Source organism: Penicillium solitum (genome assembly GCF_028829755.1).
Source record: "Penicillium solitum strain IBT 25940 chromosome Unknown utg000001l_segment0_segment0, whole genome shotgun sequence".
Taxonomy (NCBI): domain Eukaryota; kingdom Fungi; phylum Ascomycota; class Eurotiomycetes; order Eurotiales; family Aspergillaceae; genus Penicillium; species Penicillium solitum.
In genome coordinates, this window is record NW_027072121.1 from 4,218,108 (window position 1) to 4,239,465 (window position 21,358).

At 48.4% G+C, this 21,358-nt stretch overlaps 9 protein-coding genes across 9 annotated transcripts; 5 read left to right on the forward strand and 4 right to left on the reverse strand.

Annotated features, from left to right (window-relative positions):
• Positions 1-2,482: 2,482 nt before the first annotated feature.
• N7455_001617 (uncharacterized protein) lies at positions 2,483-2,779 on the reverse strand (the record flags this gene model as incomplete). The annotated part of the gene is made up of 1 exon (XM_065604034.1): positions 2,483-2,779. The coding sequence occupies one exon, from the start codon at positions 2,777-2,779 to the stop codon at positions 2,483-2,485; it is 297 nt and encodes a 98-aa protein (XP_065462525.1).
• Positions 2,780-6,525: 3,746 nt separating this feature from the next.
• On the forward strand, positions 6,526-8,908 carry N7455_001618 (protein phosphatase regulator GAC1; the record flags this gene model as incomplete). Its single annotated transcript, XM_040951142.2, has 2 exons — positions 6,526-8,397; positions 8,450-8,908. 2 exons carry the CDS (start codon positions 6,526-6,528, stop codon positions 8,726-8,728), a joined length of 2,151 nt encoding a protein of 716 aa, XP_040817814.2. The 3' UTR covers positions 8,729-8,908.
• A 1,142-nt stretch (positions 8,909-10,050) lies between these two features.
• On the forward strand, positions 10,051-10,677 carry N7455_001619 (histone H4; the record flags this gene model as incomplete). Its single annotated transcript, XM_040951523.1, has 2 exons — positions 10,051-10,060; positions 10,376-10,677. 2 exons carry the CDS (start codon positions 10,051-10,053, stop codon positions 10,675-10,677), a joined length of 312 nt encoding a protein of 103 aa, XP_040817735.1.
• A 556-nt stretch (positions 10,678-11,233) lies between these two features.
• On the forward strand, positions 11,234-12,376 carry N7455_001620 (agmatine deiminase family protein; the record flags this gene model as incomplete). Its single annotated transcript, XM_040950982.2, has 1 exon — positions 11,234-12,376. One exon carries the CDS (start codon positions 11,234-11,236, stop codon positions 12,374-12,376), a length of 1,143 nt encoding a protein of 380 aa, XP_040817961.2.
• A 391-nt stretch (positions 12,377-12,767) lies between these two features.
• N7455_001621 (uncharacterized protein) lies at positions 12,768-14,171 on the forward strand (the record flags this gene model as incomplete). The annotated part of the gene is made up of 1 exon (XM_040951913.2): positions 12,768-14,171. One exon carries the CDS (start codon positions 12,768-12,770, stop codon positions 14,169-14,171), a length of 1,404 nt encoding a protein of 467 aa, XP_040818269.2.
• Positions 14,172-14,577: 406 nt separating this feature from the next.
• N7455_001622 (GNAT family N-acetyltransferase) lies at positions 14,578-15,282 on the reverse strand (the record flags this gene model as incomplete). The annotated part of the gene is made up of 1 exon (XM_040951552.2): positions 14,578-15,282. The coding sequence occupies one exon, from the start codon at positions 15,280-15,282 to the stop codon at positions 14,578-14,580; it is 705 nt and encodes a 234-aa protein (XP_040817691.2).
• Positions 15,283-16,998: 1,716 nt separating this feature from the next.
• On the forward strand, positions 16,999-17,381 carry N7455_001623 (uncharacterized protein; the record flags this gene model as incomplete). Its single annotated transcript, XM_065604035.1, has 2 exons — positions 16,999-17,163; positions 17,289-17,381. The coding sequence occupies 2 exons, from the start codon at positions 16,999-17,001 to the stop codon at positions 17,379-17,381; spliced, it is 258 nt and encodes an 85-aa protein (XP_065462526.1).
• A 153-nt stretch (positions 17,382-17,534) lies between these two features.
• N7455_001624 (putative mitochondrial carrier protein) lies at positions 17,535-19,100 on the reverse strand (the record flags this gene model as incomplete). Its single annotated transcript, XM_040951960.2, has 2 exons — positions 17,535-18,968; positions 19,065-19,100. The coding sequence occupies 2 exons, from the start codon at positions 19,098-19,100 to the stop codon at positions 17,535-17,537; spliced, it is 1,470 nt and encodes a 489-aa protein (XP_040818663.2).
• A 423-nt stretch (positions 19,101-19,523) lies between these two features.
• Positions 19,524-20,738, reverse strand: N7455_001625 (uncharacterized protein; the record flags this gene model as incomplete). Its single annotated transcript, XM_040951337.2, has 1 exon — positions 19,524-20,738. One exon carries the CDS (start codon positions 20,736-20,738, stop codon positions 19,524-19,526), a length of 1,215 nt encoding a protein of 404 aa, XP_040818104.2.
• Between the last annotated feature and the right edge of the window lie 620 nt (positions 20,739-21,358).

The window sequence follows — 21,358 nt, forward strand, 5'->3', positions numbered from 1 at the left end:
GCTACTGTTATCAGTTGAGGGGCTTGGTTTGCTATTCTTGTCTCATGATACTGTGTGCATTGTCAGCTGTTTACTGCCTGGGAAGACACAAAACACACCTCGGAGGACTATCAGATATGGTGATAATGTCGCTCGGACAGTGTGAGGTGGCAGATGCACCCCCGCAATTGAGGGGCGCAGGGTTACAAGCCAAAGTACTCATTCTCATCTCCGCAGATAGGGATATCCGATGAATCCGAGAACATTGTTTACTTTGTGTCTTTGTGTTTAGGAGCCTGCAATATGCTAAAGTACTAAGTTTTCGGTTTAATTTGGAGAAAGGTGGGCTTACGCCTCTATCCTACCTAGGTTGACATACGAACTTGATAATCCAAAAAAAGAGTACCTAGTGAGGTCGATAGATATGTTAGAATGGTTAATTTATATTTTGGATATCTGCTATCGTTTTCGAGGAATGGAAATAATTGGCCTATAAAATTTCCATACATAATCTCTGATAGCAAACAAAGAGGAGTAACTGATCACCATAGCAGCGATCATTATTACTCACCCCAGACCCTCAACCCCACAGATGAGGGAGGAGCTCAAGGATTCCGTTGCCCCGCGTCCTTATCTCTGGCATCCAAACACTTGAACATTCAATATATCTCAATAGCCGGATAACGAGGGCCGAGCTGCCGAATTCCAGGGCTTGATGGGCGTCAATTCTCGTATCAAAAATGGGCGTTCTATAACGCTGACAACGGAAAACGCCTCTCCCGCTAGGCGTAGCATGATAACGGGCCAAAAGCAACCAATCCTCTAGCTCGGGCGTATTATGGCGGTTCTAGATAGCCGAGTGCCATTTTTCCTATTTGTGGCTTGATTTTTAGGTAATCTATCTATCACCACCCGTCGATACATCCAGCTTCCAAGGTTGCCATTTATAGTGGCGATAGAAATAGTGGAGTAACTCACCATAAAGAACGACAACTTAGCCGAGAGCAATATCAATTGAAGATTTCCGCGGGATATACCATTAACCTCTCAAATCTTAATTTGTCAGATGAATTGACAATCAACCCCCGGTGTCTGCAACTAGTAAATGTGGAGATAAAACCCCGCGACTTCGGGGTATACCTGCAAGTTGCACATCATTTTCCCCAGAGTAAACAAAAACTATACTATCAATGGAGGCTTGCAAGCGTAAAGTGTAAAAAAGTCAACATCAAACCCCTGATAAACCCACATCCAACAGCCCAGAACAACAACCATGCACTGACCCCGTCTGTCATGCATAGCAAATTGTCAGTTCGCCGCACTAATGTAGCGCCTTATGCACGGCCGCGCAGGCTAATCAAGCTATCCACGCCCCACTATCACCGCACCGTCGAGTCGTAGCTCCGGGATCGCGCGCACTGACTACCGCGCCTCCGTTCTGGCCGGCGGTCGAACTTTGGTGGGGGGCGCTGCTTTGGCGCCCTTTCTCGCAATGCTATGCATAAGCGTGGGGCCCAAGGTATATACATACTTACTTGGAGTGAGGCTACTAGTTTCTTAGTGGAATAAGTGGCTTTCTGAAGTATAAAATAAGTATACTTTTATTATAGTGCTACTATTATATGCACGACTAACGTTCAAAGGCCCGTGCTGGCCCTCGACTTAGAAACGCATCATGTATACCACCTAGGCGATGTATACCCAATCGACTAAAGCGGCTGTCCCTGATCGCCTACCCATCTTGTTAGTGGTTGATTGATGCCAAGATGTGTAGGGTGGTGCACTTCCTCAACATTTTTTTTTTTTCAGATACAACAACGTCCGGGATACAGATGCCCCTTGGGAACGTGTGTGGTCGACAGGGATGTTAGAAGGTCAGGCGGTGCTCGGTGCAGTGCATTGCAGAAAAGGCGCGCCTAGGATTTGCGTGACGTGCGACATTGCATAGTCAGCCCATATGCGCTGCTTGCGTGCGATTTTCTTATTCTTAAGCTATCAGTAGGTGGTGTCCAATCATCGTCGAGTTCTCTATCTTGTGCCATAAATTTGAATTGCCCAGAGTTGAAATGGGTTGAAACGCCTACGCTGTGCGACACGCGATGAATTGGAATAGTTGGCTGATCACAACGTTCCAATGGTCGTTTTAATGTCAAATCGGAACGTTCGATGCAAATCTTCCATCGGGTGTATGCTTTAGACAACGAGGCTATCCGGACAGATTCTATTTCTACAACCAACAGCGAACCGCCATATCTCATTGGCAGATCCAGACCTGGTCATTGCCAACCCGACGCTAATCCTGGGGTATAGCTCGCGGGGTAAGAAACCTTGGAGAAACAGAACGCAAGTCAGCATCGCCCCGATGTCTGGGGTCCGCATCAACTCCGAGTTCGCAAAATATGCACCGTGAACGCAAGAGCTGACGCCAGCTGTATCCACGCGGGGTAGCTAGAGCCCTCTAGGAAACATGCTGCCCCTCTCTCATTTCACTGCTCTAGTTTCGTTAATGCATGCTATTCACGCTTTCATTTACTTTTGGTGGTTCTTGGCAAGCAGCGACTACAGCCTGAACAGGCCGCTGCCCAAAGCGGCCGCGTGTTTTATCACCAAGGTGAAGCAGGGGAAGCTTATTCTTAGTAGTATCGGGTTGAATTGTGCGAGATGAGTCTCGGAACTGTGCGGCCGATGGAGAGCCCGGTCGATGGCCCAAGAGTCTGAGTTCAGCCACGCTAACGCCCTCGGGGTGAGTTGCAGTTTGGAATTGTCGCCAGCGAGACGAGGCGGGTTTCAAGGAGCACATCACTCCGATGCAAATGTGTCAATGTGTCAATCTATCAAGGGTCAAATTGTAAATTGCAAATTGAAAGATGAGATCGCATCTGGGCGATCATTTCGTGAGTAGATTAGCAAAGGGCTCTCAAGCTCTCAATCGGTGAGAAAGTAAGATCCTAAGGCTGAACTCTGTGATCTCAAGGTTCACATATGAACACTATATACTTCTGATAGGTTCTGATCTGACCGCTTCGACGCTTCGACCCTATCCATGGATAACACTTTGTATTCTTTAAGGGTTATACCTATGCCCTAATTCGGGTTTCCCGTGAACCGGACAACCGATGGAGGGGTTCTCAGATTTCGGCATCAAATTAAAAAAAGAATAGCAAAAAGCAAAAGCAAAAGCAAAAGCAAAAACAAAAACAAAAATAAAAAAACGAAAAAAGCGCACGGAAGTTTCCAGGGTCTTGGCAAGAAGGGGCTAAACAGACGTTATCGCCCTGCAGCTCGGAATGTTGCGACCTTGCCGCTCACCGAGACGTTCATATTGGCAATTTGAGGATCCCATCAGAACTGTATCGGGTCCGCCCGTAGGCTAGACTACCCATATCCAGTCCGTGGATACGCAGAGTTTTGCGGGACCTCCAGATATTCTGAAAATGAGGGGTTAGAAATCTGGAGATCAAACCACATAGTCCTGTGCAGATCGAAAGAGTTCGAGACTCTCTCGAACGGTTGCGAGTCGAGACCCTGGACAAAGTATCCACCATGCGACATGGGGGGCTTCAGGGTTGGACCAATCTCATTGCATTTTCGAGGAGATCATTAGCTATAACGCCATGTGAAAGCCACCTGTTTTGTTGGGATGGTTCAATGAATAGAGTGGCAAAAAAGGAAAACTCTGCGCCGCTAATACAACAAAGGGGTTGGGTGGTCCGGGCGTGGGCGTCTATACTACGTACACAGCTCGGGAAGGGGAAAAAAAAAAGATAACATTAGAATAATTATAATAATCACTTGTATGACCGTTAATTAGTGAGACATGGAGATGAGAGTCGTGGGGGCTGAAGGGATAGCGAAACGCGCCGAAAACCATTGACCTCACTACATTATGTACGAGAGAGTTTCATAGCTATCGACTCGATGATCGATGCAATCTTTATTTCCAAGCTTAGCATACTACTTCAACCTTTTCAACTACGTATGCTGAATACATTAGAAGAATGTCAGAAGAATATACATCCCAGATTTAAATAAATGAATGTGTACTCCGTACAAAAAAAATCAATGATATGCTGCACGAGCGACCGGGGGGTCCAGACCTCCCGCCAAGCGGACGAAAACCAAGGCATCAGGGACTATCAAATGCACCTTGACATCATGGACTATCGGCGTGGAATTACCACATCCCCCCTATTTATCTGTTGTAATGTTGTATACAACATATGATTTTTAATATATCGTGATTTTGGATCTGAATTCGGACATTGGTATTTCCTCTGGAAATCTTTCGTGATCGATTCCGTGATTTCTTCAGTGATTACACTAATCCGATTGAAAATACCACGAACCTGACTTTAAATCTCAGACCCATATATCTTCTTCGTATCTCCATATCTCCAGACTCCATTCTCCATTTTCTACCGGCTTTGTGCGGCACCCTCGGTGGAGCCCTGGAGTTGCAGGTTATCGTAGATCCACCAGATTTCCGGAGTACAGCACAAGTGCACTTACAATGAGACTATCTTCAAATGCACCATGCACGTCACAGTGGGATTCCATACATAAATTGCCTACAATTGAAATTTCTTGTTCTTTTGATATCTACGTAGTTGGACCATGGATGTGTAGCTGTGTAGCGGGAAAGGAAACCCGCTGTCGTTCCACCGCAGATAACAGGTTCCCGGGGTCAAATTCTACATGTAGACAAACTTGTTTCGAGACCCAAGGTACTTGGAAGTGTCAGAAAGTCTTGATAATAGTGTATGATTTAGTTTCCATTCTCGATGGTTTGTTCTTTTTTTTTTTCTCTCCCTTCTTCTATCTCTAGCAATTTCTCTGTCTAGCCTTTGCAATTGTAGTCCGACCGGAGAGTAGGACAACGCCAGAGTAACTTCAAACCCTTGGCAACTAACCCCCACGATTTCCAGATTGACATTGCTGGAACACGGTATAGTCGAGGTGCACTGAAGGGGAGGGATGGGTGGATATTACGCTTCTAGCACTTGCATGGCGCAATGTATCCCTAGTTACCTGTGCGCGCCAAAAAAAAAAAAGTTGACTTTCTATCTGCCACAGGCTAGGAGAATCTGGGACAAACCGGTTTTGGCTGGGTCGATCCATAAATCTCGACCAATCTTTGGACCACGGGGGCTTCGATAGCAGTTGGTAAGGGAAGATCGGTACCACACAATGTCAATGGCAACGGAAAAAGTCAATGATGGGAGGGACATATGTTTTTAGGATTGATTTTGATGTTCTGGGGATGAGTGATACAAAATGATATGCGTCAGGTTAAAAAAAAAAAGGAAAAACAGGGAACACAGGTTGAAGCAAAGTTAGTGTACATGGACCTCTTAGCGCCTGTGGGCTGATGGAGGCCTGTAGTCCGCTAAATTGTCACACTAGGGGGAACGACCAGTGCATTATAGTGAGCTCGCAATTGTGTAGGATCGTCGTGCTCGTGCGAATAGACCACATGTCGGAGAATTCGAATAAATCAATGGGAGAGGCGGAAATAGGATATGGTGAAGATATCAATCTAGGATGTCCACAGGTATATTGTATAGATGTATCAACTGCAAACAGACAATTGACAATGGAATGTAGAGATGTAGAAACATAGAAATAAGGAAGTAATAGAATCTAGTAAAAAGAAATACATAAAAAAGAAGAAAAAGGAAAAAAAAAGGAAAAAAAAGGAAACCCCCCCCCCCAATCCCCACCTATACGGGACGCATTGACCGTAGTATCGAAGCGGAGTCTATGCAAAGCAGACGCACCTGGTAAATTTTATGGACGATTTAATCTTTATTTATCTTGTTCCACTTTTTGATTTAATCATTTTACCATTTTATTATCATTTAATGATTAAATCATTTCCGATTTCTCTCAAAAAGCTATAATACCGGATTTTGATCTCTTTTTCCTGATGAATATTTTTCTTTACTCTGGCTTATCTTCTTCTTACCGGCCATAGCGGAAATGGCTGTTTGATATTTGCCACTATAACTTCCAAGGTTATCTAGTACTTCCAAGGTACCTTTATATCACCTCTCTCCCTTCATCGCGGCTGTGCCGGGAGCTTGCCAGGTTTTTTTTTTTCCTTGTCTTTTTTTTTATATGTACATCTTGTCCCTTCTCTGTACTATTTTTTTGTTAAGCATTTCCTCCTCCTTTTGGCTAATACCTCGCCACTCGATGTTCATACTTCAAGGTATTGATAAGCTCTGTCTCCTTCAACCTTGGAACCCCCCATTCCCTTCCCAAAAGTTATCTCTTTTCCTCTTTTCCGTGTTACCTGTGAAACCTTGACTTTTTTCCACTGGCACCTTCCTCAAGTGTCACCCCACTCCCCTTTGGCCCTGATTAAATGGCATGTCTTTCCTCGCCTCTTGCCACTTCACTTTCTCGTTGCCACAATTCGGAATTTAACGAAGCCTTGCTGACAGAGCTACTTTCAGGCACTTTATTGTGATTGAAACATTGAACACCCTTCGAGTCTTCGCTATCCTTTCCTCCTTCTTGTGTTGAGATACACAAGTCGGCCGGATGCCATACACTGCGCCGTTCAAGACGTCGCTCTCCGCGCAGCACATTGAATACTCCCGACCAACCGACGAGCCGTGTGAGCGGCCCGGTTTGGTTCGGTCCTCGTCGGAACGGGCTCAGAATTCCCGTTCATATTCCTCTACCTCATACACTCGGCGTCATCGGAGGAGTCCTTCGAACACCAAATCGACAGTGCATTCCACTTCAGAATCACCGGCCCGGGCCCACCCCTCTATCGATCCACATGCCAGTCTCCGTCAGTCCCCGCCGCCGATAAGCAATGCTATCATCCCTCCCGGGGCGGTAATCTCGCCTCCTGAGTCCGGACCGAACTCAAGTGATGAAGAATCACCACGCCGGAGTGGCGAGGGTGTCAAGTTTGACGAGCTGGAGGCGGCCGTTCGATCAATCAGATTGAGGAGGGAGAGCTCACCGGAAAGAATGGATCCCTCAGACCACCCAGAAACACCAACACCGGCTCAGCCCTCATCGACTATGCCGTCAACCACTGACACAAAGCCCACTCGGCCCAAGCTCCCCCACCTACCATTGTCGAAAGAAGCTCGCAAGATCACTCACTCTCGATCATCGACTGAAACCGCCATCGATCTGGCTCGGGAAGAGGCGGTAACTAGCTCGCCCGACGAGAGTGATGTGGAGATGTCGCGCAAGCCCCCAATGGTCCGTAAGAAGTCAGGCGAGCTTGTTCGGCCTGCTCTCCGCCCTTCTTCGTCACGGCGACGACCATCTAGCATGCCTGGTACTCCGGTCTATTCTAAGGCGGTGCACTTCGACTCCCACTTGGAGCACATCCGTCACTTCCTCCAGCTGGACCGGCCATTGGCTGTCAGCACAGAAACATCCCCAGTTGAAAACCACGACACCAAGGGCGAGTTTCCCTTTAGCTCTGCTGACTCGCGCGGCCCGTCGTGGGAATGGGAGATCAAGCTTCCCAATTGGCCTAAGGATACATCGTCACGTGCCACTCGTCCGGTCCGCCTTGAGCGGTTGTTCTTGTCGGCTGATAAGAGCACTTTGATTGGCACAGTGGCTGTGGCAAATCTTGCTTTCCACAAGAATGTGACCGCTCGTTTTACACTGGACTACTGGAGGACTACCTCGGAGGTTGCAGCGACATACTGCCATGATGTTCGCCGCCACCAAGCTGCCGATGGGTTCGATCGCTTTTCGTTCGACCTCAAGCTGAATGATCAGGCCAACCTGGAGACCAAGACCATGTTCATGTGCATCCGATATAACGTGGAGGGACAGGAATATTGGGATAATAATGATTCAGTGAACTATCAGATTGATTTCCACAAAGTCCCCAAGACCCCCACGAGCAAGCCTGCAAATGGCGGATCGCGCCCTGCTCTTCCTCGCAGCCGATCCTTCACCAGCTCCCATTCCATTCGACCGCAATCCATGCCACCTAACTATGATTTCCCCGACCTCGGCGACAAGGCATCATTCACGAACCCTTTCAATGGTGCAAACGGTGCGCCTTTGGCTCGCACGCCCTCGGATGAGATCGATACGGTTGCGCCGCCCAAACGCCGTGAAAATTCCAACCGCCAGGCATTTGGAAACCGGTACGACTTCGGAGCGTCGCTGTCTGCTGCTATGCGGTCAAAGGCGCCTCTGGATCGCACCGCTCTGACTGCCCGTGCGAGATCCGGGGAGACCGTTGTGCCGGATACTGCCAAACCGACCAAGAAAACCCCCAGTTTTGAGCAGGGCCCTGGTTCTGCAGTGAGCGATAATTTCCGCACCGGAAGTCGTGTGGGAGATCTAAAACCTTCCTCTTTGGTATCTAGCAAGCCACAGCTCGAGTCTTCCGTGTACCAGGAGTTGGTCGATAAGTACTGCTTTGTAAGTTTTACGACAGCAAATCATTCCATGACAGTCAGCTGACCTGTTATAGTATGGGTCTCCGCAAGGATCGAACCTGAAGGCGCACCCATCGATCTCGAGCGGTCGTGAAGGCGAGGCACCAAAGCATGTCTCTGCCCCAGCTTGTCCTTCGCCGCCGTTGTCTCCTCGGTCTCCTGCTCCTCTCGCTGCTCCTGTGGCCGAAGCACCGCGTGCATCTGTTAGCCCGCACGCCTCTCCACTACCCTCGACCTCCCCTCTGGCTTTTCGCTATTCTTTCCACAGCGGTTTCATGAATGACCCTCACTCTCCAACGGTTATTAGAGGGTGAGTAACATAGACTGTTTTATGGCAGCGTCCAACCTGGCTATGATCCTTCCAGTCGACCTTTTAAAACATATCGTTGACGGATTTCATGAAGGGGATTTGGTAGTCCTTGCATGGAACTGGACAGATCCATTGGCCCAATTTCGACCCCTTTCATCCCACAATCCGTCGGCGCACTCTGATGGTTTTTGTTTTTGTTTTTCTTCTTTTGACTCCCTCTCAACATTACCTGCTTTATCCACGAGTGGTTTCGACCAGCAGCACATGTGAGCGATTGTCTCTGCGATGCATAATAAACCGCGGACGTTTCGTTGAACCATTCGCTGTCCGGTTCGTTTCCACCAGTCGTCGTCCCAATTATCGACGCGACCGTCTCAGCTTTTGTCTGGCGCGGTCATTCTCCCGATCTCCTTGTTTACCTCTGCATGCTGCTTTGGCCATGCATGATGACGCTACGATTTCTCTTCCGAGGCACTTTTCGATTCTTTGCTGTTCTTTTCTGGATGGCCCTTCCTTTTCAACGCAAAAAGTTTTTAGTATGCCCGCCTCCGCCCTTGATCTCGCACTTTATGTTTCGTTCTTTTTCTTTTTCTCTTTTTTTATTGCATGGTGTTTTGGCGTTTTCTCTTTCCTGCTTTTTGTTTTTCCTGCTTGTTATTACTGTTTCAGTTCCACAAAATGGTCTACCTTTCTGGTTGGCCGTGGACAGGGGATGCGAAGATGTGAGGATGCGAAGATAGCGATACATGATTGCGCTTATATAGGCAACGCGACGGTTTTGAAATGACACGAGACATGATGAACGCGATCGACTGTATCTTTTTTTTTACACCTGTAGCTTGTTAGGATAGCTTCTAGTTGAAAAGCTTAAGAGTAGATAGATAATATGAAGCTCACATTCATTCGAGTGGTGGAGTCCTGGGGTATACTTCCCGATTAGGCTAGCGTAATTCCTATCTTATCCCCACGTGATCAGTATCATTGTTGCTCGACGCAGGAAACTGCGGGTTCGCCGATGCCTGGTAGACGCGCTGGAAACCGACCCTTCATAACGCCCTTTTTCTTTCTCCGCCGCCCGCCAATCACCGCCGCATTGCAGAATGATGGATAAATCTCTCGCTTACCTAAAATACCTACTTCCCGGATCACGCGTAATCGGCTTTCCTATTTAAACTGCCTTCCCCCTCCATTTAGTCATTTTCCTATTTTTCCCCCTCTCTTACACTCTACGCCGACCATCAAAACGCGTGTTTTTCATCGATTTATCAACAACAGACTTTGATCCATCTACATTTTTAATACTTTCAATTCTTCATATTTGAAACTATGTCTGGACGTATGTATTAATATCTTTTCGCGTGTTGTTGTCACTATATACCCCCATCGTCTATTTGTTGTCGGCTTGAAGTTCCCAAGATAAGAATTGGTGATGTCCCTGTCGGCACGTGATTCATGCCTCAGGCGCAACTTGCACCCCCACCTTTCCTAATTAGGAAAGGCCGTTCACCTTTACGCATCTTAACACAACCTCCAACCACCCTCAACTCCCTATACCCCCCTTCTCTCCATCTTGTTTTATATTATAACCCCGCATACCATACTATACCACCACCACACAATTTCTCAAACAAAAACTAACAAACCAAAACAGGCGGCAAAGGCGGAAAGGGTCTCGGCAAAGGCGGCGCCAAGCGCCACCGCAAGATCTTGCGAGACAACATCCAGGGAATCACCAAGCCCGCTATCCGCCGTCTCGCTCGTCGTGGTGGTGTCAAGCGTATCTCCGCTATGATCTACGAGGAGACCCGCGGTGTGCTCAAGTCCTTCCTTGAGTCCGTCATCCGTGACGCTGTCACCTACACCGAGCACGCTAAGCGTAAGACTGTCACTTCCCTCGACGTCGTCTACGCCCTCAAGCGCCAGGGCCGTACCCTCTACGGCTTCGGCGGTTAGATTTGTCTTGCGACTTTCATCGTCTTGAGCGACTTTGCCACTCTCTGTGTGAGAGCTGGCGGTCGGAGGCTTTTCTTACTTAATGCGCTACGGTGTGATGGGTTCTTTTCTATTTTTGCGTCAAATGGTTATGGGGTTTAGGGAATTTCTTTGGGTTTGCTTTTTTAACCTTAGTGGTTGGGACTTAAGGACTTTGATTTTCGAGTTTGATGGGCCATGTGTCCTTCAATAACTAGTTGCTGATAGACTCTCGGGTTGGCTCTATGGAGTTCAATACAGCGTTTGCTATCAGTCATGTGTTTTTATTTACGTACATTGTATTTTGTAGCAAGTAAATCACGAAGTCTGTATGCTTAGCTATGTATACTGTCTTTAATGAGTGACGATGTCATTTCATTGTAAGGTGGAAAGCCACGGGCGGAGACCCCCGCAACTCCATTTCTTTCAGCACAGAGCTCACCGCTCACCTATAGAACACTCCCTTTGTCCTTCCCCTTTACAAACTTAACTCAGGCTCTTACGTGGAACGTCTGTTAGCATTCCAGATGTTGCAAACATGGCTTCATCTACAGTAAAAGCAAGATTTTTCTGCCCCCATGAGACTGCCCGCCATGCTGCGACCATTCTCGGATTCCCATCCAAAGTCTCCATCGCCTCAGCGTACTACGAAAGCGCATGTGTCGATATTGCGAGTTTGGCCTCTGTAATTTCGGTCCATGAATCAGTTCGACTATATGCACGACCCGAAGATGTCCAGAAAGCAAAGTCAATGGTCAGCCAAGCTATTACAAAATATCCGAGTAACACCTCGAACATTTCTGTCATCCCATTCCTCACAAATCACCTCTGGGTCCGCGATACAGGACCCGTCTATGTGCGCGGCATTGGCGAATCCACCCACCAACGTTTTGCAATCAACTTCCGTTTCAGTGAATGGGGACGAAAAAATGCCATTGGCGACCACGACCGGGTTCCAGATGGACTTGCTTGGCCTGTGATGACGTCTGAACAGATCGAAGAAAACGAAAGCTTTGCCCGCAGGGTTATCGAATCTGATGTTCTCCCGTCTCCGGTGACTCTGGTGGAATCAAAGGTCCGTTTGGAAGGTGGTTCGCTAGCTGTGGATGGTGAAGGGACACTTCTGGCCACTGAAAGCAGCATCGTCAACGAAAATCGCAACCCGGGCCTTTCGAAGACAGATATTGAAACAAAACTCCGTCGTCTGTTGGGCGTTGAGAAAATTATATGGTTCCCTGGCAGAAAGAACCTCGATGTCACTGATGTGCATGTTGACGCTGAAGTCAACTTTATCCGGCCCGGAGTTGCTGTCCTCTCGCGACCCCATTCTAGCGTGCCCAAGCAATGGGTGGAGGTTTATGAGGAGATCAGAAACATTCTAGGGAAGTCGGTCGATGCAAAGGGTCGTCCTTTCGAGATACACATAATAGACGAGCCGAACCCCAAAATCTTCGGGGTCTTGGCATACGATGAACCGGCGACTAACTATGTGAATTTTTATTTGGTCAATGGCGGGCTTATTCTTCCTCAATTCGGCGATAGTCGGCGAGATCAAGAGGCCTTGGTGCTGTTTCAGAATCTGTGCCCTGATCGCGTGGTTCGGCCAGTGTTTTTGTCTGCGCTTCCATTGGCTGGGGGAGTGATTCACTGCGCAACACAACCAGTATTTTTTTGTGGGTGAATGAGCGTTATGAGCGTCAATAGACATTGTGAGATAATGAGACAACATCCAGAATTACGAACCAACTGCCTGGATGTTAAATGAGATGGATCAGATTGGACTACCCAAAGAGGAAGTCCATACGCGGATCCACCGGCTATGGGGAAATCGTGGAGAGAGCGGGGAAATCGGCCGATCTCACCGGGTCACCTCGCTGAATTCATAAACACCTCCAACGTCAATCTTGGAAACCAAGCGAACTGCACCAGACTACCAGATCATTATCTGTTCCTGATTTTACTCGCGCATTTGCGCTAACATGATGGCGAAGGCTTGCGAACACTGTGACTTGAATAAAGAGAAAGAGAGCTGCACTGCAAGTGCTAGTCCGACATGCACCAGATGTAATCATATGAAGATTGGCTCCACCACTCATGGCATTAAGCGCGTCAGACACTTCTCTTCTGCCGAGGTCTTCCCGCAGGGGAATTTCCGGGTTTCCACCATTGTGTCGCGACATCGCGCCCAGTCCAAGGAAAGCGAGAGCCATGCTTCATCTTCCTCGTCTAGTCTACGCTCATATTCAAGTTCGCCTCCCGGAAATAACGAACCTTGGACGCCAGAAAGTACCGATGTCATGTTATTATCGCCAGAGAAATTACTTGCCGCCCCCACCGACTTCCAAACGACATCAGATGCATTGCGCACCGTTATGAATGTGGAGCAATTCTCAGCCATACATTCACCATTCGCATTTGGAAATAGTTTTATCCCAACATCCCAAAAGACCATATATGTTATTTTGCAACTATCCGCCCCGATCCTGACCGAAGGATACCTGGCCTTCCTAGGCCTGATGACAAATTATCAGAAGTACCCTGTTATACGACGAAACGAGCCCGACATGCTCAAGGCCGCGAAAGGCCTGCAATGTCTGAGAAGTGTGAAAATCTCACACGACTACGACGCAGCTTGCGCTCTCTTCCTGGGCCAGACTATGTACGTGTTCAACGTACTCACGACACCACACTCCAGTACAGCCCACGCTATCGTTCGGAGCTCCCTCATGTCAGCCAAACCATGGCTTCCCAGATTGGTGCAAGCCCCGATCATGGACACAATAACCATGACCCCGATTCTGGTCGACACGATCGAGTGTCTAGTGCACCGTGAGATCCCTATAATACGACTCGATCCTCAGCCTCGCGTCCTCGTCGACCGCTATCTTGGTCTCTGTGCCACACTTCTCCCTCATCTTTACGATATCTGCGTGTGTAGCAATACCCTGAAGAGAGAAGCTCCTGGTGTCGGATCTGAATCATACTCAGCCATCCACGACCGACTGGACGAAATAGAGGAGAAGATCCGACGCTGGCGACCCCAAACCCCGTCCGGGCTATTCGATAGCTACGGCCAGCATGCAGTTCTAGCAATGGTGACACATGCAAATGTATATCGTCTGGCCGCGTTATTGATCCTCCATCGGCTGCGATATCCGCTAGGAATCGAGGACGCGGCAGCATGGAAACTTGCAAATGGGATATTTTCTGAGTTGTCGTTCTTTGCCAAATCGGCTGTCACTGTTAATGAAGTTACCGCGTTCCCCGTGGTGTTTCCTTTGACGATGGCCATGTTTGAGATATGTGGACCCGGAGAAGATTTGGTAGAACGCTTGGCGTCGTTTACAATCCAAGGTGTGTGTTTAGCGCGGCTTCAGGAATTTGTGAAGTTGGCTAGGGCATCGAGGGAGTCTGGATATGGGGGCATTTGGTTTGATTTGGTTGATACGGATCTTCATGTTGCCGTGCCACCATGACGCTGAATTGGTCTCGGCAGCAGTGCTTTTATGTATAGTATTATTTCAGGAATGGTGAGATGGCTCTGTTTTAGAATGTTACCAGCTTTTCTGTTCCCCCGTTGAACAAAGAGGTTTTGCGCTTACCCCCTTACCTACGGCCGTTGAACAAATCTGAGGCCCTTGCGTGAATTTTCCTGTGATATTTAATTGTGAAATGGATATACTTTGCCTAAAACATATACGTTCCTCTGCGAGTCATTGTTAAAATGTAGTATGTCTTCTGTCTATTGGATGCATGGGAATCATTAAGTCAACTATCATCCAAGTTGCCAACCATGAAACCCTTCCCCCCCCCCCCCCCCCCCCCGGAGTCAGATCCCTCAACTAGCCACCTTCAACTCCCTCCATGTTGAAAACCAAGCCTTCATTGATTGGATGCTTCAGCAGGGGAAGCTGGAGTGCTATCTGATTGACCCGGCGCTATTCCCCTCAAAACCTCCCACTCATGCTCCAGCATAGACAAATTGACAACATCATGCCAAGCACGGCGATGGTACAATGCCTCACGCTCGCGACCTTCCTCCACAAATCCAAGCTTCTTGTAAAGCTTCAATGCATTCGGGTTGTACGAAAAAGTGCCTATAGAGACTCTGTGCAGTCCAGCATGCTGAAATGCCCAGTCCAATGCCCAGTTGATAGCTTCTCCGCCATATCCCTTTCCCCGGAACCCGTCCGCAAGCGAGATTCCTATCATCGCATTGCGATGATGGGTGGCGTTTGGTCCTGTCAGGCTGAAAAGGCTCATGTGGCCAATTGGGACTGGCTTGGGATTTTGAGCAGGTCGATCCAAGGTTTGAGTCTCAGTTGAAGAGTTTGGTTCTGTTTCGGGGGATGTTTGAGGAGGGAGACATATAACCACTCCTAGAATGGCGTCTTGAAGTAATTTGATAAACTCTCCTGCGGAACTTTTGTGAGACGGACGTGGGAGACGTGCAGTGCTCAGTGTTTGAATTATAGGCTCATTCATAAGACCGTGGAAAAATGCGATGTCTTCTTCCGAGTTCTCTGGGGCTCGGTAGATGAGCCGGCTAGACTTTGAAAGGTCCCCGGGAGCTTGGGTTGATGCCATATTGGAAGATTAGAAATGAGGGTTGGAATGGAAAGTCCGTCCAATTTTGGGGGGATCGTTGATAGCTTTATAGAAACGTATATGGATGAGCGGGAAATATCCCATTTGGTGCTAACCAATTAGCTTCCAGCGCTGACGCCCTGTTACATTGGGACCACAGTGAGATAAGCACTATTAGATTCCAAAGTTGGGGCTAATCCCTAGAAGGTAATCTCGGGCTCCCGATTAGGTCGGGATGTCCTGTGACTATAAATTGGTGAAGCCTAATATGCACCAATACTACTATATACCACCTTGTTGTCTTTCCTCTTCTCTTTTCACTGCCTAATTACTACCTGTTGAGTTATAAGAGCAAGCCATAGGCATAATTTGGCGAATATACACTTTTTTATATAACTGCATAGTATACAAGCATAGTCGGCGGCATGTGCAACGTTGTTACGATTTTTTGGTAGTCCTTTTTGGTAGTCCTTTTTGGTAGTCCTTTTTGGTAGTCTTTGTACCTTTGAAATCCATCTCTTACTACGCTCGTCCACCGTCCTGATCTCACTGCTCTTTCATACAAGGCAGAATTCAGGTCCACAGTTTTACAAGGTAGACCCCCTTAATCTCAAAATACTTTCAGATGCCGCACAAGAGTTTCTAATGCTACAGTATCATCTGAGAAGCTTGGCTAGAAGCCTAGGACCTACCTCTGATATCATGCTTGTCATCCTTCTCTCTCACTGCTTAGACTGAGATGATTTAGGATTTCTCTTACGACTATCTTGCATGGAGACTACATGCAATCTCTTCAACAAGGCAACAAAGATCAAAACCAGCTGGGTCGCAGTGCCCTCCTACCAAGTTTGACACACTTGGGGATTGAAAGTGGGATATACACGGACATGGAAAGCGTGGACCACCCTCGCCGAGAAATTCATTCAGCTTCCATCTACAACCCACTTTACCGTGTGTGGCTGGGGAATTTTGATAAGATTGCCGAGGCTATATCACAGATTTGTGCCCGGTCTTATTCATCCGGAGTTTCGCGTTAACTCCAACATTTCGCAGTTTCTCTTGGCAGCTACAGGCCGTTGAGCACTTTGATATATGACCACCTTAGGTTAGAGATCAGGCGGTCATAGATCGATATGGAGGATGAGCCTCGGCTGGTAATTTGACGAGCGCTGAAACACATGTCTAAGTCACTCCAAAGACTGTGCCTTGAGGCAAGAGAACTCCTTCTTCCTTTGGACATCGCTGAGCTTCCTTTGACTGCTTTGTACCATGCACCGGGATTTGTCGCGGATGCTAGGAAATGGGATATTGATGTCTTCGACAAAAATTGATGTACCACTGCCGTCTCGACTCCCGGGATCATTGGAGGTCGCTGCACATTCTTCAGCCTCTATGAAAGGGATATTTTGTCCATCTTCTTGACGTATTGCAAGACCTTCTCCAACATCGTAGGTCCCACTTCCCTCGGCTGCGAGCGATTCGAATTGAAGTTCCGTGCGAACAAGATATCACGGTTTCGGAGGAAGAAAAGGAATCTGCCGCTCTAGAGCAGGGACTGGAGATATCTAAGCCAGTAGATCTCCGGATCGAGTCGGATGGGGGTCCTGAGAGGTTTGTCGAAATTTCTTTGATGAAGTCTAAATCGGTTGGTGTGAAGGATCGGGCGAACATTGCCATTGGGGGTTAGGCCCAATGCCTATCTGCCAGGCGGTCGAAATGGACGGTAGTCCCGAGAAGTCTGCGCAGTCCTCGCTCACAAAACACAAGTTCATTGATACCGAAGAACATGCCCACGATTGGTATGGCACTGTCAAGAATTTCCGCCTCAGCGTGACCCGTATCATCGAATATGGGGGTACAATCCAGAACTTCCGTATCGGGGTAAATATCTGAGCCAGCAGATCCCCCAGGTGGAGCTTTGTTTTCGACGGGGCAACCTTGGATGTGACTGGGTGGATACCCAAGACTTGAAATGCTGTTTTGCAATATCCAGACAACCAAAACAGGTCCGAGATACTGTGCTGATTTATGTGACACAACAGGATTTCACACCCGAGGTGATCACTGCGGTTGAAACCCCTGGAGACGACAGTTTCTAAACAGAGAGCACAATGAGTCCAATTCATCTGTTGCGTGTCCTTCTAGCAGAATGTATTTCAAACGCCGTTATGTACTTCATTAACAAGACAACAAACTGATCGTAAAATTAATGCTTAAATATGTAAATACCACAGTATATTTTAGCCCTGCAATCAATGGTGATGCGGCCCACGATCCTTCTCCCAAAACCAGTGATAAAGGCTCTTCCACTCGGCTGCTTCATCCTCAACATAATCACCGACCAGCTCAGCAGTCTCATTGAGATCATCAGAAACTGACGAAGCAGGGACCTTCAGGCCAGAAGAAGCATCAGCTACGCCTGCGGAGTTTGATGTCATATCAACAGCGTTACCGCCAGAATTAGCGTTCAGAAGCCCCTCCGCGCCCTCCCTTGTTCTCTCCGCTAGATCCCGCGCTCCTTCACGTGCGATCTCTGTATACTCCTCTGCCTGTTCGCGGGCACGCTGGATCAGTTCATCGGGTGAGGGGTAGCGACGTCCCAGCAGAAGAAGGAGGTAGTAGCTCTTGACTATAAAAGCGTACACGGCGTCTTTTGCGAGCATTGTGAAGCCGTGCGAGAAGAACCCTTTTAGCACTTCACCATGAAGGCCGGCGTACAGCCCTGGTATACCGTCTGTGCGGGCGATGGTGGCAACTGTGGAAAGGATTTCGGGGGTGAGAGACGCGAGAAGGGAGGCCCTAGTCTTATCTGCAGTCCCAGATTTGGACTTAGAGTCCGAGCTCATTACCTGAGCCCTGGTTTTCGCGAGGGAGAAGGGGTATGTGATTGACGAGGCAGCGACTTTGCTTAGAGCCGCTAAAAGGAATGTCAAAGCTGGAGGGGGTTTGTCGCGCTTCGATCGTGGGAGGATGGTCCGTTTGAGGAATTCATTGAGGAAGAACGTGAGAGATGGATTCAGGGTGAGTATCAGAGTGGCCGAGTATCCAGACCAAAAGCCAAGGATACCCTTCTCAGCGCGGATGCGACCTGCAATGTCACTTGTCGACAAGGTCTTCGCATTTCCACCCTTGCGTGCCGCAGATGTCTGCTTGCGCGCGACGATATTCGATAGTGGCGTAGTGAATAGCTTGGCAAACGAGCCAGCTAAAACACCCACGGCAAGTTCGTCGAGTATGGGAAGGACAATATTTTTGCTCTTGGCGGCTCGCTCTACGCCTACGTGCGCAACTATTCTCTTCTGGCGGATGGCACTATATGCAAGAAAGAAAAGGAACGAATCTGCGACGGTCTTCCAGGTATCCTGCGCCAGACCGGGGTAGAAGCCGGCGATGCCTTGTTGCGCATATATTTTGCGGGCAGCATCCACCACACTGGTATATAGTTCGTCTGGATTCTCATCGTCGTCGGATTTCTCGCTCGAGTCACTGTTTTTCTGCTTCTGGTTCTGAGTCTGTAGACGAGCGACAATGACATTGAGCGGATAGACGACCACATTGGAGATGGCTGCGCCCACTGCACCAGCAGTTGCATTACCCAGGGCCGGGAGGGCTGGGCCACGGAGAGCGGCAGATTTCCAGTCGCGCGGGTTATGGGCTTCGTAGCGGTAGGAGGGGTGGTAGACGTCCTTAATGGCGGGAGCATGTTAGTATGGTCCAGTGTATTGTGAAATGCAGATGGGGATAGGTTAGGAAATAGGAGCGAGCTGGTCTTCAGGACACACCAGTTGAGACTCGTAGGATAGCTTGAATTCAGCCATGGCTCTGCTCGTTCGAAATTTGCGGGGAAATGGTGTTATGCTCCGGATCAGGGCCCTCAACCTCTGGTATCCGTTCCAGGCAGTATGTTCATGGGTGAGATATTTCGAAGATGGTTTGAAATGATGATAATTACAAACAGTGGGAAGATTCTCAATAACCTACGAACGTGATCTCCCTCGATCAAGGCCGAGGTCCACTGCCCGGTGCCATGTGGAGAGATTACGTCATGTAGATCATGTGGTCCGTGCACTTCCAGCATTCAATTTCTACATACATCGATCGATGTTCACTGTACTCATACATACAAATGGGAAGGGAATCCTTCCCAACACGCTTCACAGCTTGATCCCTCATTACAATACATGTATCCACCTCTTCCTTGGAATAATTCCTTCGGGCTCTGATTCAAAGATTCAGCGGAATTAGAAATGCGAGTCCGCTCGCTGAGTGAAAGGATGCGCCCACTGGATCTCGCCGTCAAACCCCCAGTCAATCTTCTTTTCCGGGCACGCTTTTTTCGCCCCGCCGGTAATCCAAGATTTGATGTAATCGGCGGAATTTTCAATTGTTGTTAACTTCACTCCAACCTGATCTGTGGCCGTAGAGAGTGCCTCAAACACGGACTCGCCTCTGTCCTCAAAAGGTGCCTCAATTATGATCTCACTGAGGTGTTGAAATTGACGGTCCGACAAAAGGGGCAGTGTTCTGGTCCGGAGACTTTCGCACAATTTATCACTCATGAGGTTAAATTCGAGACCACCGTGGAGTTGGAAGATGTGCAGCTCCTCAAGTGATTTAGGGAGCAGGTAGTGCAAAGGCTTTACACTGTTGTACACCCCGTCCTCGTCGTATAGCGATCTGTAACGACCTTTAAACCATGTCATTTTTTCCTCAGTCTCGACAAGATATCCGGCGGATAGTCGTAGTCTCTTCAAATGAACAAGCCCCGAGAGGTCGAGAGGTTGAAGATACAAGTCCTCGTCGATCTTTCGGTCAGATCGATTGTATGATAGTTCAAGACAGGTCAGGGTCTTCGATATGTATTGAAGTACGTGGGTGAGCTCGGATGTTTTCACGACCCAACCCATCCGCTTTGTCCACCCGCGTTCGTAGATGAAGGTTTGCAACTTGCGGGTCTGCTTGAGGAGCCTTCCAAGGCTCTCAGCGTCAAAGGTGCACTCGCGAAGTTCAAGGTGAACGAGGCGATCGGCATTGACAAATCCAGGTCTCAACCACCGTACTGAGTTGGTCCATTTGGTGCCGAATACATGGGTCAAAGTGGGAATTTGAAGAAGCACCATGAGCCAATCAATATCAGCTAAGGGCAAATTTCCGTTGACTTCAGCCTTCAGATGAGTAAGTTTGGATAGCATAGGTGTAGAGGAAGTTGTAATGCCCATTCCATCGATGTGTATCGGGTGTGCACTGGCGATACCCATCAAGACACGTTCAACCAAGTTCCAATATGTGATCTGGGGATCGCTATATGGGTCCTCATGCTCCAGTGAGATCTCGAGACGTTGTAGGGAAGGCAGATAACCCAGAAGAACGGCCAGTAACGCATCAGACCGGGGTACACCGGGCCCAAGTGCTGTGAGCAATAGCACCCTCAGGGCTGGGTCCAATGGTAAATTCATACCGGCAGTTATGATAATCGCATGGTCTTGTGGGTGGACGGGTTGAAGACCAAGATCTCTTCTCTGCAGTAGGGGGGGGGGGGCCCTGTCTGTGCGCGTAGCAAAGGTCGTGCAACTCAGTCAAATCGAGAGATTTCACAAGTCGCGCAATGTGGGGGTTGCGGAGGATCGTAAAAAGAAAGCGTTCTATCTGAATATTTGGTATAAATGGATGAAAAGGTGCAAGTAATCATTGAAGGAGAGTCAATTTACGGAACGACGATCTGCAGGAAATGCCAAACCAGGCCAAATTCGACAATGAGGGGGAGCTCCCAAGGACACATTGCCGTACAGTACAGGCATCGCCATGTGATAAAGCTGCTTGTTGCAGGCAGCCACACGGCTCAGTGTCAAGGAGTCACGATCAAGCTGCTCAATGATAATGAGTTTTATCTGTCGGAAGGCTTTGGAACTCCGTCTTCGGGTTAGGAGGGGGTGGATAAATGAGAGGAATAAAGGGCATGGGTAAAAAAAGAGCCATGTCTGTGAAATCTGATGTCTGACTCTAGGCGGTGGATGAAGAAAAAGGATGAAGAGAATGGATGAAGAGAGAGGATGAAAGTGAGGAGAGTGCACTCTCT